The sequence below is a fragment of the Hemiscyllium ocellatum genome, chromosome 18 (genome assembly GCF_020745735.1).
Source record: "Hemiscyllium ocellatum isolate sHemOce1 chromosome 18, sHemOce1.pat.X.cur, whole genome shotgun sequence".
In the NCBI taxonomy this organism is placed as follows: Eukaryota; Metazoa; Chordata; class Chondrichthyes; order Orectolobiformes; family Hemiscylliidae; genus Hemiscyllium; species Hemiscyllium ocellatum.
The window spans coordinates 10,894,121-10,910,220 of record NC_083418.1 but is presented as its reverse complement, the minus strand read 5'-3'; the positions used below and the strand labels follow the sequence as shown (position 1 = coordinate 10,910,220).

Below are 16,100 nucleotides of genomic sequence, written 5' to 3'. Positions count from 1 at the left end.
CATGCTATGTATTTTACCACAGAAGGAGCTTTCCTCTGTATCTAACCCTGTGCTGTACCTGTCCTTGGAGTGTTTGATGGAGCCATTGCAGAGGGAGACTTACATTGTGACTAACCCAGTCCTGGGACTATTTGATAGGGGCAGTATGGAAGGGCCTTTACTCTGTATCTAACCCCATGATGTTCCTATCCTGGGAGTGTTTGATGGGGATAGTGTAGAGTCAGCTTTAATCTGTATCTAACCCTGTCCTTGGATTGTGGGTTGGGGACCAACTTGGTGACAGTATACATTCTCATATCAATGTGTTAAAGTAATCTGTAAATGGCTGATGCCTGTGATAAAGATAGAGAAAGTTGGCTTGATCTGGTCTCTGGCCTGTGGCATAAGCCTAGACCCTAAATTAGGGCCTAAAAAGCGTCTTTAGCTAAGTCTGCAGTGCCCTATCGATTTCACTGGCAAAGCACATTGTGCTGGGACTGTAAACCTCTTGGCAATGTGAGTTACATCGATAGCGAGAAGATTCAATGTTTGTGAGTTTCCTTCCACAAAACTGGCAGGTTGGTGCCTTTCCTCAGACACATGCTGACATTCAGGAGACTGTGGACAGTCACCCTCCGATCAGGAGGGCATCTGCTTCTCCAGGAATTAGGAACGGTTTTGGTCTCTTCATGGACCTAGGATGCAGTTTGCTGACTGTCTCCAGAGTCCTGCCTGACAAAAACTGGCACATCGGTCAGAGGCACGGGATAATCCTGCAGGAGAGTACCACCATCAAATACCTGGGCAGTGCTCACATCCTTCCACTGGTACCTGCTTCCTGGCAGGTAGATGTCTCTGTGAACTCTGCCTGGTGCCGTCACTGGTGCCACCAGTACCTGCATGCAAGAAACAGACAGGTTACACACAGCTAGCACTGGATTCAGCAGCAATCTTTAGTGTGCCCGCATAACTCTCCCTGTGAACGATGAAAGTCCATGATGGGAGAGTCACTTCAGTTTTGTCTTAATGATACCCCTGTATGGGAGGCAGTTGAAGAATCAGCTCCTATACAGACACTGACTACAGCCAGCTCTACCTCAGCCCCAGTTTTCACTCAGTCCCTCTACTATTAAGTTATTTTCCCAATCTCTTCTCCTGGGATATGCAAGACTTTTCTTCAATTATACGCTGGGAAGTCATAGGCCATTGTTTTCACTCCTGCTACACATTCTAACCAATAACTCTGTGCTTCTCATTTAATGTCATTTCCAACCAGGTACCTCCATTACTGAGACTATCTTCATCCCCCTCTGGAATACTGACCCATTGCCATCACTACTTCCACTGCTGGACTGTGGAAAACCTCATTTGTGCTTGTCTTACATCTGCAAAGACAACTACATACCATTCCAAACTTGCCACATGTCTGGAATAAACTTGACCTGATCCCAAACTTTACAGCCTATTCCTAACTCCGGACTCCCAGTCCCAACCCCGACTCCTCACACCTGGTGAGTGGCTTGGAGGGGAACTTGCAGGAGGCGGTGTTTCCAATGTATCTGCTGCCCTTCTAGCAGTGAGAGGGCTGCAGATTCATAATCACCAATAACCCTTGCGTTTCATCAAGGAATGTGAGTAGGACAGGCAGCAAGCAATAAGCAAAAGCTGGTCTCAGGAACCTGAGACGCAAACATACAAACATAGCACGTGCTCATACCTCATCTCCAATCAGAAACTCATCATCAATGGTCAATGTCTTTGGGTCATCTGGACTGACCCACCACAGTGGTCGAAACACAGGGTGCCCGAAGGATGCCAGCTCTACAGCCTGTTTTCTAATGAGTGGCACCACAAAGCTCTGGTGTCTTTGTATGCACATCTGAGTCACGTTTACAATCTGCAACAGAGTGCCACACGAATCAACAGTGATTCATAATCCAGGTCCACAGGGGGTGGTTTTCATTTAGAATAACAGATACCCAGAGTGAGTTACAGATTAGAATCTAATTGAGGGGTTGATACGTAGGAAGACTAACATAGCAACTTACAAACTGGAATCTAATTAAGGGGTTTGAGGTGGGATTTATATTGAGAATTATAGAAACCCAGGAGTGAGTTACTGACTGGAAGTTAGATTACACCCTCAAACACTCACCCAAATGCTGTTAGTTAGCTCCTTTCCACCCATCTATCATTACTTACCCAGTTCTCACCAAAGACCCAGGGTGGGGTACTGAACGCCATTACTGGTAAGAAGGTCACGATCTGCAACCAACGAATGAATAGTTCCTCATCTGCGAGGAACCCCTTTGTCAGCGAGCCTCCTGAAAGGTCGAAAACCACAAGGTGAAGATCAGCCAATAGGTTTGCATTGAACACAATACCAGTAAAGACTTCAAGGGAGAGTGAGGGGTGACCATTTGCTGCCACACTATGTGTAGGACTGGTGTATACTTCAGAGTCTGACCCAGGATTCTGGGAGTGGACACTGAGATGGGGACAGTGAGAGAAAGAGTATGGAGAGCACGTCTCCTTGAGTTTTTTAATTCATTCCTGGGAGGTGGGCATCACTGGCTGTCTAACATGTATTGCCGATATAGTTGCCCTTGAAAAAGTGGTAGTGAGCTTCCTTCATGAACTGCTGCAGTCTCTGTGCTGTAGGTAGATCCACAATGCCTTTAAAGAGGGAATTCCAGTATTTTAACCCAGCGACAGGGAAGGAGTGGCTGATATATTTCCAAGTCAAGGTGGTGAGTGGCTTGGAGGGGAACTTGCAGGAGGTGGTGTTTATAATGTATCTGCTGCCCTTGCTCTTTTAGGTAGAAATGATCATGGGTCTGGAAAGTGTTTTTGAAGAACCTTTGGTGAATTTCTACAGTGCATCTTATAGGTAGTACACACTGCTACTTCTGAGCGATGGTGGTGGAGGGAGTGGTTGTTTGCAGATGTGGTGTTAATCAAGTGGGCTGCTTTATCCCAGATGATGTCAAACTTCCTGAGTGTTGTTGAAACTGCACCCATCCAAGTAAGTGGGGAGTATTCAATCACACTCCTGACTTGTGCCTTATAGATGGTCAACACATTCAGAACGCACTGAGACAGGGAGTGAGAGAGTTGGATTATGGGAGTAAATAGTTCAGTTGGAGCTTTAATAAGATGTTACCAGTTAAACGTGACTGACTGACTAGCAATTAATAGTGGGCTAACCACTCATGGGGAAGTGAGGTTGAGTTTTAAACGGAATGAAAACTGGATCAATTCCAATTTTGGGAAGAGGCCTTCATTGGAAGGGGTAGAAAAAGGACAGTGGAAAAAATTGTTCTGTAAGAGTGGAGAGTTGGAGAGAGATCAGCATATATCAGAGGAATGGGTTTAATGTGACATTTGCAATGTTTCTTTAAGGCAGTGACAGTTCCCAAGGGGAGCTGTGTGTGAGCAGGAGTTTGAAGCTGCTGAACCAGCCAATGGCAGAGGGTGAGGGCTACAGTTAGCTTAGTCATTTCAGCTAAGACCAGGAGTGTGGGGGGATTGCTGTTGAGTGTCACAGTCATTCTACCTCCCCCCCCCCCCCCATTACTGTTCTGGGCCTTGTAGATTAGCCAGCACAGGAGGTGTGACTGCAAGGAATGAATGAGTCACAGTACTGGGTCATTCCTGCCTGCAGAATGGGCCAGTACTATGAAGAATTGGCACTCTCCTTAGCCTTTGAGCATTATGCACCAGAGGAAACTGTTTGATTTTAAGCATGGCCGAGAGCTTGCCGACAGACTGCATTGACTTCAGATCAGGGAGCTTTTCCTTCTTCTCATAAAGCTTCATCTTAACCATTTACTTGTTTCCACTCTCTTCAATGTCCCCCCAACACCTGACACAGGATGTGTTCAGGAATCACATCAAACAACTCTGGGCCTGATCTGTGTTGGAGAAGGAGTGGGGAGATGTGGAATCTGAATATTCACCTCTCTTTCATTTATTTGACAGTGAAAACGTGGGAGTAAAAACAGATTGTTATCGGAATGGCTACAAATGGAACACAGAGTGGAATGTGCAATGGGTACACTTGTACACTAGTTACTGAAGATAAGCATGCAGGAGCAGCAGGTCGTGAAGGAGGCAAATGTTGGCTTTCATAGTGAGAGGATTCGAGTACAGGAGCAGGGATGTCCAGGGCCTTGATGAGATCACACCTGGAATATAGTGCGCAGTTTTGGTCTTGTCTGAGGGAGGATGCTCCTTCTGCAGAGAGAGTATAACAAAGATTTACCAGACTGTTTCTTGGCATGGCATGACTGGCATATGAAGACAGACTGGATCAATTGGAATTACTTTCACTGGAGCTAGGGGGTGGAGAGATCTCATAGAAATTTATAAAATTCCAACAGGACCAGAGGGTAGATTCAGGAAAGATATTCCCAATGACTGGGGAGTTCAGAAGCAGATCACAGTCTAAGGATACAAGGTAAATCATTTCAGGCCGAGATAAAAAGACATTTCTTCACCCAGAGGCTGGAGATCCTGTGGAATTCACTCACACTGGAAGCAGTTGAGGCGAAAATATTGTAGGATTTCAAGGAGGAGTTGATATAGAACTTGGGGCTAAAGGGATCAAATGATCTAGGGGAGAAGCAGGAATAAACTCTTGAGTTGGACGATCAACCATGATCATAATGAATGAAACAGCCTTGATGCACCAAATAACTTGTCCTGCTCTGCTTGTCTATGTTTTGATGAATGGACATAAATACTCTGGAGCTTGGATTGCTGATATAAATCTCTCCTTTTAATTTTTCAATTATTCATAATTCAACAGACCACAAAATGGCAGAAGGATAATAAAATGCATGAATGAGTATCTGAGGAATGGGTTTTCTATGAGTGAGAGTAAAGCTTCTTCTGCACTGTCCTCATTAAGCACAAATCCAACTTCTAAACCCACGATCACCTCCACCTAGAAGGATGAGGGCAGCAGATACATGTTCCCTTCCAAGCAGTTCACCATCCTGACTTGGAAATATTTCACTATTCCTTCAGTGTTGCTCAGTCAAAATCCTGACATTCCCTCCATAACAGCATTGTGTGGGTCAACTGACTGCAGTGGTTGTAGAAGCCAACTCACCACCACCACCACCTTCTGAAAGGCAACTAGGAATGAGCAATGAATGCTGGCCCAGCCAGTGATGCCTATATCCCACAAATGAATTTATAAAAACCACTCCCAGAAAAGGTACAGCACGGGATTAAATACAGAGTATAGCTCCCTCTACACTACCCAATCAAACACTCCCAGGAACAGGGACAGCACCAGGTTAGATAGAGTCAAGTTCCCTTAACACTGTCCCCACCAAATACTCGAATTAAGTAAAGAAAAGCAAATCCCTACGAAAGGTGTCATGACCTGCCATTGATAGTGAGATTCTACACATGGGATCAATGTTGTTTGCTCTGCCTCCAGTGATGAAACAATCTTGTGCCTGTCAACAGACTGTTTGAAACCTGTGCACCATCACCAGTCTCAAATCATCCCCACGGACCTGGCTTCACCAACTGCTACGTGACATCAAATGGACAAGTTATGTGTTGAACTGTTCTGCATTCACTTAATTACAGAATGGTTACAGGTCAGAAGGAGGCCATTCAGTCTGTCATATGCATGGTTACTCTCTCAGCTCGTTCACCAGCCAGTCTTTCCTATAGTCTATTGATTCCTCATCTAAAGTGTTTACACCATTTGCTTTTGAAAGCCTTGATTGACCTGGCGACAGTCTCAGATAGCCCAATTCAGATCCTTGATTTACTACCCCCTCACTCCCACACACAGACAGCACAGTCAGATCTTAGTCAAAAGGTGTGGGGCTGGAAAAGCACAGCCAGTCAGACAGCATCTGAGAAGCAGGAGAGTCGACGCTTTAAGCATAAACTCTTCAGCAGGAATGTGGGGGTCCCAAGGGGGCTGAGATGTAAATGGGAGGGCGGTGGTGCTGGGGAAGATAACTGAGAATGCCATAGGTAGAAGAAGGTGGGGGGTGATGGTGATAGGTCAGAGAGTGGAAGGTGAAATGGATAGGTGGGAAGGAAGATGGACAGGTGGGACAATATAAGAGAGTGGTGCTGAGTTGGAGGGTTGGATCTGGGATGAGGTGGGGGGAGGGGAGATGAGGAAACTGATGAAATCAACATTGGTCCCATGTGTTTGGAGGGTCCCAAGGCAGAAGATGAGGCATCCTTCCTCCAGGCGTTGGGTGGCTAGTGTTTGACGGTGGAGGAGGCCCAGGACTTGCATGTCCTTGGCGGAGCGTGAGGGGGAGTTGAACTATTTGGCCACAGGGCAGTGGGGTTGTTTAGTGTGTGTCCCCCAGAGATGTTCCCTGACACGTTCTGCAAGTTGGTATCATATCTCTCCAGTGTAGAGGAGATATGTCAAGAGCAACGGACACAGTAGACGATGTGTGTGGAGGTGCAGGAAAATCTCTGCCGGATGTGGAAGGATCCTCTGGGGCCTTAGATGGAGGTGAGGGGAGAGGTATGGGTGCAGGGTTTCACCTCTTGCGGTGGCAGGAGAAGGTGCTGGGAGCGGAGGGTAGGTGGTGGGGAGCATGGATCTAACAAGAGAGTCGCAGAGGGAATAGTCTCTGCAGAACACGGATAGGGGTGGGGAGGGATATATATCTCTGGTGGTGGGGTCTGTTTGTAGGTGACAGAAATGGCAGAGGATATAACGTATCATTCTACATGCAAGTCCTGGACCTCCTCTACCACCAAAATCTAGCCACCTGATGCCTGGAGGAAGAATGCCTCATCTTCTGTCTTGGGACCCTCCGATCAATGTCGATTTCACCTGTGTCCTTACCTCTCCTCCCCCCAACTCATACCAAATCCAACCCCCAACTCAGCACCACCCTCTTGACCTGTCCTACCTATCCATCATCCTTAGTGGGCGGCATGGTGGCACAGTGGTTAGCACTGCTGTCTCACAGCGCCTGAGACCCGGGTTCAATTCCCGACTCATGCGACTGACTGTGTGGAGTTTGCACGTCCTCACTGTGTCTGCGTGGGTTTCCTCCGGGTGCTCCGGTTTCCTCCCACAATCACAAAGATGTGTGGGTCAGGTGAATTGGCTAAGCTAAATTGCCCGTAGTGTTAGGTAAGGGGTAAATGTAGGGGTATGGGTGGGTTGCGCTTCGGCGGGTCGGTGTGGACTTGTTGGGCCGAAGGGCCTGTTTCCACACTGTAAGTAATCTAATCTTTCCACCTATCACCTTCACCCCTCACCTTCATCTATCTCTCATATTCCCAGCTACCTTCCCCCAGCCCACAGCCCTCCTATTTATCTCTCAGCCCCCTTAGTTATCCCCCTCCCCCCCCACCTCCCATTCCTGATGAAGAGCTTATGCTTGAAACCTCGACTCGCCTGCTCCTCGAATGCTGCCTGACCAGCTGTGCTTTGCCAGCATCACACTCTTTGACTTTGATTTCCAACATCTACACTCCTCACTTTCTCACAGTCAGATCTTAGCCAGTCACTGATTAAACTGGTTCTGTCTAATGCTGCTATCAGTTACCCTATCACTTGCGATCCATCATTTCTAGTCGCGACCTTTCACTAATGTTAAAACGTTTTTCCAAATCTGTTCCATCATGAGCATGATTTTGAATACCTCTAACAATTCTGCTCTTAATCTTCTCATCACAAGGAAAACAATCTTAACATTTCCACTATATCGATAAACTGAAGTTCTTCATCCCATTTCATAATTCTTGTCTGCATCCTGTCTAAATACCTTCTTATTTTATCTACAGTATGGTGTCCCAGTCAGGACACAACAATCTAGTTGACGTTGAACTAGCACTTTATGCAGCTTCTTTGCTGTCATTCTACGCACCTCTATCTATACACTGTACACTGTATGCTTTACTAGCCATTTTCTCAACCTACCTTGTTATTTTTAATTACTAATACACATTTACAGCTAGGATTCCCTGCTCCCACACTTCCTTGAAAGTTGTACTGATTATTGTACATCGCCACTCATATTCTTCTGAACAAAATGCATCCTCCCATGTTGAATTTTAGCATCCAACTGTCCACCCATCACACCAACCTATGTTTGATAAAGTTTAGCAACCTCATCACTGGTGACAAAGTCTCCCAGCTTTGGGTCACCTGCAAATTTTGAAATTGTCACCCTCAGACCCAGGAAAGGTTCACTGAGAAAAAAAGGTGATCCCAGTACTGACCCTTGGGAGAATTCACTACATACCACTCTTAACCCAGAACATAAACACTCAACACAGCTCTCGCTGTCCTTGCTGAACTTGCGTTTTTACTCCATGAGCTTCACCTTAGCTGGTAAGCCTCAGTGTGGGGATTTTAACTGTGATGCATTTTAACTGGCTGTTGGAGGAGGCTATGTACCACAGCACTGAAGGACTGTTAACATTGTCCCATTATTTAAAAAGGGAGGGAAGATAGACCAGGAAACTACAGCTAGCCCAGTCTAATTTCCGTGGTAGGCAAGTTATTAGAAAGAATTTGGAGGGGCAGAATATACCTGTACTTGGAAAGACAAGAATAGAGAATAGTCAGCTTAGATTTGTTAAAGATTGTATTCAACAAACTTGATCATATTTATTGACAAAGTAACTAGGAGTTGATGAGGATAATGCATTTGATGTGGTCTACATGAACGTTAGCAAGGCTTTTGATAAGAGCCCTCATGGAAGATTGGTCAAGAAAGTACAAATCTAAGGATGCAAGAAAAGTGACAGGTAGGGTCCAAAAATTGGCTGAGAGGCAGGAAAAAGAGGGTGATGGTAGCGGGATACATCCATGACTGGAAATTTGTTTCCAGTGCAATGCCACAGGGCACTGTGTTGGGGCCCTTGATGTTTATGGCTTTCATTAACAACTTGGATTTAAATGTCGGGGGTATAATCAAGAATTTCATGGATAACATGAAAATTGGTAGGGTGGTGAAGAGTAAGGAGGATAACTAATCTGTCCGAGGATCTCAATAGACTGGTCAGCTGGGCAGAGCATGGGCAAACGGAATTCAACCCAGAGAGCTAATGCAATTGGGGAGAGCTGACATAATGAAAGATCTATATATACATACATATGGATGAAATGAATGAAAAGATAAAAGAGCTAATGAGTATTTTATTATGGCATGTATATGGGACAATACAGTGAAAAGTGTTTTGTCGCCACAATCTGGCACTGTTTTGGATTATAAAATGAATTAAAAAGAAATCAAATAGAGCTTCATCTTCTGTTCAATTGATAGAACAATATAAAGGCAGAAAAATAAGAAATGACGTTCATCTTTACAGTCCTTCTTCCCATACATAGCTCCGGGGTTTCTCAAAGGTGTTCCGATCTCTGGGCCACAATAAGGCCACATTCCAAGTCCAGTCAATCCCCCAGGGATCCTCCACGTCTCTCTGGCATCACTAGGAGTTCTGATCTGGGCCCACAGTACAGCCGAAGCTGCAGCTGCTGCCTCGTCGACGTTGCTACTAATGGAAACAAATGGTAGCTGACAAAGAGTTGTTTGTGGTAGCAGCCCATGTGTATGGGGGTTTGGGGTAAGGACATGGAAGAAGATGTTCAAGACTTAAAATTACTGAACTCACTCGAGTCCTGAGGCTGCAGAGTCCCCAAGTGGGAAGCGAGATGCTGTTTTTCCAGCTTGCGCTGACCCTCAATTGAGAACTGCAGTAGGCCTGAGACAGAGATGTTGGCCAGGGAACATAGCGGTGTGTTGAAGCGGAAGGTAACTGGAAAGTAGAGTGGTCAATCCATAGATTTAAGACAAAAGGTAGAAGGCAAAGTGGAGAGTTGAGAAGAATGTTTTTCACTCAGATGACAGGAGTCTGTACCTCACAAATTGGCTGAGGTTATGGGGATGAATAAAGACAGAAAATCTTAGAAGATTTGCACAGAATCTGGGCAATCCCCTGAGTTGTCATAGCCTCCAGGGCTTTGGGCCAGAAGTCCAAAAATGAGATTAATGAAGTCAATCACTGTTCACCAGCATGGACAACAAGGGCAAAATGACCTCCTCTTCAGCAATAAACAAACTAAAGTCTTTATCAAAAAGCACTCTGTTGAATGTTTTCAGAGGATCATGTAGACCACATTTACCATGTTACACTCATCAACCATCACTGGCACCTTATTAAAAGGAATGCAATCTATTTACTTAAACAGGATTTGCTTTTAACTAATCCAGGCTGACTTCCCCTAATTAATGCCAATTTATCTACATTGTTGTTGAGTTTGTTTTGGATGAACAGATCAAAAACCTCTCCCATCACCAAGGCCTGTAGTGAGCATTTTTCAACAAGTGTTGAATACAAAACTGGCTTAGTCATAGAAGATGGAGGGTGGTGGTGGAAGGGTGTTTTTCAGAATGGAGACTGGTAACTAGTGGTGTTCCACAGGAGTCAGTCTTAGGTCCTCTGTTGTTTGTGGTATATGTAAGTGATCTGGAGGAAAATGTGGGTGGTCTGATTAGGTAAGTTTGCAGATGATACAAAGATTGATAGAGTTTCAGATAGTGCCAACGATTGTGAAATGATACAACAGGATATGAATAAATTGGCGGCTTGGGCACAGAAATGGCAGATGAAGTTTAATCCAGGTAAATGTGAGATGATGCACTTTGGAGGATCAAATTTAGGTGTGAATTATACTGAAAATGGCAGAACCCTGAAGAACATTAACTTACAAATAGATCTGGGTGTGCAGGTCCACAGTTCCCTAAAAGTGGCTGAGCTGAGTAAGAAGGCATGTTACATGCTTGCCTTCATAAGCCAGGGCACAAGAATTGGCAAGCCATGTTTCAGCTACATAAAAACCTTGTTAAGGCCACATTTGGAGTATTCTGTGCAGTTTTGGTTGCCAAACGACCAGAAGAACATGGACATTTTGGAGAGAATGCAGAGAAGGTTCACCAGGATGTTGCCTGGTCTCGAGGGCATTGGCTATGAGGAAAGATTAAAAGACAAGGGTTGTTTTCACTGGAAAGACAGTGAGTGAAAGGAGACCTGATAGAGGTCTACAAAATTATGAGAGGCATGGATAGGGTGGATCGTCAGAGGCTTTTTCCCAGGGTTAAAATTTCAATTAGAAGGGGACACAGGTTCAAAGTGAGAGGGGGAAAGTTCAAGGGAAATGTGTGAGGGAAGTTTTTCATGCAGAGTGTGGTAGGAGCCTGGAATGCACTGCCTGAAGAGGTGGTGGAAGCGGACATTGGCAACATTTAAGAGGCATGTGGATGGTTACACGAATAGGGAGGGAATAGAGGGATTCAAACCAAACAAGGGCAGAAGGGTCATTCTTTAGTTAGGGACGCGATGATCGACACAGGCTTGGAGGGCTGAAGGGCCTGTTCCTGTGCTTGTTCTTTGTTCTCTTTGTGTAACATTTCATTTACCTGACTTGGTCCCTGAACCAAAGTGGGATTGGAAGATTATGACCAGTTCCTGTGTAACTTTCACTCTGTCTTCAAGTGGATTGGAATTTGAGACAGAAGTCCAAGGCTCAGTCAGTGGATGAGATACCGTATCACAAGGTAAATGAAATATCTGCAATAACTCCAGGTAACAGAAGTCATTCCTGAATATTTCAACTTTTAATGTCTCAAGGTGGTACGTGTCAAAGGGATGTGAGTGCAGCACCAAGAAAAAAGGTGCGGTTTTCTTCGACAAAGATAACTACAAAAGTAACAAATGCAGAAGAAAGCCTGAATGTTTCTCTTATACTATTCCCTTCATAGTGAAACTCTGACACCCAGCACTCCAATAGGAGAGCATGTTCAAAATGAACAACAAAAGTGAAACTGTTAAAGGCAATCATGATATCAATGATCCCTCTGATATTACATTGGACAGGGCTTTACTCTGTATCTATCATAGTTCTGTACCTGCCCTGGGAGTGTTTGAATTTCAAAAGGAAAGAGGAATGCAAAGAGGATGAAGAGAGAAATTAATTCTGACTGTGTTCCCAACTGGTTCCTGTTGTTGCTACATTACCTACAGCATCCGGAATGAAGAAACTGTAACCCAGCAAGCTGTAGTGAAGAACAGTGGGAATGACTCCCTTCAGTCCTGCATAACTCCAGTCTGACTGGCGAGGAGCCATCCGAACAAAGACAGGGATATGAGCAGTCCTGTGGTATATATAGTGACATTATCAATTGGCAAGCAAGCAAGCATCATGCTTACAATATCATCCTTTGATATCATTGGTTAAACATAGTGACCAAAGAAATGAAAGCCATAATGTAACAAGGTAAAATAGAGAGAGACAGACAGACAGACTCACTGAAATGGAGACAGGGAGAGATACTCAGGGCAGTGGACACCATCTGCAGTTCCCAAAGTGTAACAGACCACAACTTTTTATTGGTTTTGGACAAAAGACTGAAAATGAGAAAGATGGACTCTGCTTTAGAAGAATACAAGGAATTTTGACAAGGACACAGTAAAGGAACTGTAAGGGTTGATGCGTCACTTAGAGGGGAACTCGCGGGTGGTGATGATCCCATGTAGCTCCTTCTCTTTTTTTTTGGTAGCCTCGATTGTGAGTTTAGAAGGTACTATCAAGGAGCCTTGGTGAATTTCTGCAATGCATCTTGTAGATCATACACACCAATGCTACGGAACAGCAGTGGTCGAAAGAGGGAACAGTGGATTATTCCATCACACACTGCCTTGTAGATAATGGCTAGGCTTTGGGAAGTCAGGAGGTGAGTTAAGTCATTGCAGAATTGTCAACCAAATTCTGGCCAATGGCAACCACCAGAATGCTGATAGTGGGGATTCAGCAAGTGTGACAGTGGTCAAAAGGGAATGGTTAGATTTTCTTTTATTGAAGATGGTCATTGCTTGGCATTTATGTGGCGCGAATATTACCTACCACTTCTCAGCCCAAACCTAGATATTGTCCAGGTCTTGTTGCATTTAAACTGCTTCAATATCTGAGGAGTTGCATCCAAGAATGATGCTGAACATTTGTGCTAAAATCAGCCAACATCGCCTCTTCTGACCTTTTGATGAAACAGCTGAAGGTGTTTGGGCCTAAGGAGGTCCTGCAGAGATATCCCAGAGTTGATATAACTGACCTCCCAACAACCACAACCATCTTCCTTTGCGCCAGGTATGACTCCAACCAACAGAGAGTTTTCTCCCTGATTCCTACAGTCTTCAGTTTTGCTAGGGTTCCTTAATGCCACACTTAATCAAATATGGCTTTGATGCCAAGGGCAGTCATTTGCCTTCCTTTTACTTTTAGTGCCCATTATAATAAAGGCCAACATTCCATTTGCTTTCCTCATGACTCGTGGTGATGGTAATACTGGAGAAGACTGATCCCTGACTGAAATCTGGGTTGCTATACCTGAAGCTTCCTTTTTACTATGTGTTTACCATGATGGTCAATCACTAAACTTATTCATAAGGTGCTGCCAAAGTACTTTAAGCCAAAGAACAAAATAAAACAGAAAAAGGAATAAAGAACTCTTTGTTATGTATAAATTATTTGAAACAATTAATATAGTGCCTTTTATTTACCAAGCGAAGGCAACAAGAAACAGGCAACTGTTGGCCAGTTTAATTAATGGGAAAATGGGAGTTTCCACATTCTCCTCACACCTGTGTGGCTTGCCTTCTGGTGCTCTGGTTTCCACCAATAGTCCAAAGATGTGTAAGTTAAGTGGATTAGCCATGGGAAATGCAGTGCTACCACGATAGGGGTGTTGGGTCTGAGTGGGATGCTCTTCAGAGGGTCAGTATAGATCTTTTGGGCCAAATAGTCTCTACCTGCACTATAGGAAACCTATTCTATAAAAATGGGTATAGTGGGAAAATGTTAGAGGCTATTATAAAGGCTGTAATAGCAGTACATTCAGAAATACCCAATATGATCTAGCAGAGTCAGCAAGGCTTCATGAAAGGGAAGTCATGCCAGACAAATTCGCTATAACTCTTTGAGGTGGTAACAAGCAGGCTAGGTAAACGTGAAACAGTGAATGTAATTTATTTGGATTTTCAGAAAGGATTTAAAGGTGACACATGTTAGACTACTTAATAAGAGCACATATTATTGAGGTACTAAATTAGCATAGAGGATTGGATAACTAATAGAAGTCAGGGAGTTGAGTGAAGGGGGCATTATCAAAATGGCAACCTGTAACTAGTGGAGTGCCACAGTGATCAGTGCTGGTGCTACGATGATTTATTAATATCTTCGAATGAGGACGAACATACTCGAGCTAAGTTTGCAGATGACACAAAAATAGGTTAGACAACAAGTGGTTGAAGTCATCACAAAGCGTGTTCAGCAGGATATAGATAGGTTAAAAGAGTAGGCAAAAACTTGGAAGATAGAATATAATGTGAGAAAAGTGATGTTTCACATGTTGCAGGAAGAATAGATGAGCTGAATATTGTTTAAATGGAGAGACTACAGAAAGGTCCAGTACAGGGGAATTAGGGCTCTTCCTGCAAAAAATCACATAAATAACTACCATAAAAGTTCAGCAAGTAATAGGGAAAACAATTGGAATGTTAGTTTTTATTTCAAAGGAAATGGAGTACAAAAGTTAGGAAGTTTGCTGAAACTGGACAAAGCACTAGTCAGAACACAGCTGGAATGTTGTGGTTCTGTTCACCGAGCTGGGAGTTTCTGTTGCAAACGTTTCTAGGTGACATCCTCAGTGCTTGGGAGCCTCCTGTGAAGCGCTTCTGTGCTGATTCCTCCGGCATTTATAGTGGTTTGAATCTGCCACTTCCGGTTGTCAGTTGCTGTCCGCTGCAGTGGCCGATATATAGGGTCTAGGTCGACATGTCTGTTGATAGAATTTGTGGATGAGTGCCATGCCTCTAGGAATTCCCTGGCTGTTCTCTGTTTGACTTGCCCTATAATAGTGGTGTTGTCCCAATCGAATTCATGTTGTTTGTCATCTCAGTGTATGGCTACTTAGGATAGCTGGTCATGTCGTTTCGTGGCTAGTTGGTGTTCATGGATGCAGGTTGTTAGCTGTCTTCCTGTTTGTCCTATGTAGTGTTTTGTGCAGTCCTTGCATAGGATTTTGTACACTACGTTGGTTTTGCTCATGCTGGGTATCGGGTCCTTTGTCCTGGTGAGTTGTTGTCTGAGAGTGGCTGTTGGTTTGTGTGCTGTTATGAGTCCTAGTGGCCGCAGTAGTCTGGCTGTCAGTTCAGAAACGCTCCTGATGTATGGTAGTGTGGCCAGTCCTTTGGGTTGTGGCATGTCCTCATTTCGTTGTCTTTCCCTGCGGCATCTGTTGATGAAATTGCGCGGGTATCCGTTTTTGGTGAATACCTGACAACCAGAAGCGGCAGATTCAAACCACTATAAATGCCGGAGGAATCAGCACAGAAGCGCTTCACAGGAGGCTCCCAAGCACTGAGGATGTCACCTAGAAAGGGGACGAAACGTTTGCAACAAAAACTCCCCGCTCGGCGAACAGAACCACAACAACAAACACCCGAGCTACAAATCTTCTCACAAACTTTGAACAGCTGGAATACTGTGAACGGTTTTGGTCCCCTTATCAAAGGGAATATATTTTGGGCATTGAAGGCAGTCCAAAGAAGGTTCACTAGGCTGACATCAGGTATGAATACATGGATAGAACATTGAACATTCCAGTGCCTTCGGCCCTCAATGTTACGCTGATCTGTGGAACCAATCTGAAGTCTATCTATCCTACACTATTCCATCTTCATCCATATGACCATTTCAATGCCTTTAAAGTTGGTGAGTCTACTACTGTTGCAGGCATGGCATTCCACGCTCCTTCTACTCTCTGAGTAAAGAAACTACCTCTGATATCTGTCCTTTATCTATCGTCCCTCAATTTAAAGCTATGTCCCCTCATGCTAGCCTTCACCATCCAAGGAAAAAGGCTCTCACTGTCCAATCTATCTAACGCTCTGATTATCTTATGTGTCTCAATTAATTCACCTCTCAACCTTCTTCTCGAACAAAAACAGTCTCAAATCCCTCAGACTTTCCTCATAAGACCTTCCCTCCACACCAGACAACATCCTAGTAAATCGCCTCTGAACCCTTTCCAAAGCTTCCACATCCT

General features: G+C 44.4%; 1 protein-coding gene across 1 annotated transcript in view; it reads right to left on the bottom strand.

Moving 5' to 3' along the window:
- Positions 1–44: 44 nt before the first annotated feature.
- The window catches only part of si:ch211-236l14.4 (SITS-binding protein), a 91,587-nt gene continuing 75,531 nt past the window's right edge, over positions 45–16,100 (bottom strand). The window contains exons 7-10 of the mRNA XM_060838373.1: positions 12,016–12,152; positions 2,182–2,303; positions 1,697–1,876; positions 45–875 (exon numbers count right to left, since the gene is read on the bottom strand). Coding sequence (XP_060694356.1) covers positions 675–875; positions 1,697–1,876; positions 2,182–2,303; positions 12,016–12,152 — 640 coding nt within the window. The 3' untranslated portion in view covers positions 45–674. The remainder of the gene's footprint in view (positions 876–1,696; positions 1,877–2,181; positions 2,304–12,015; positions 12,153–16,100) is intronic.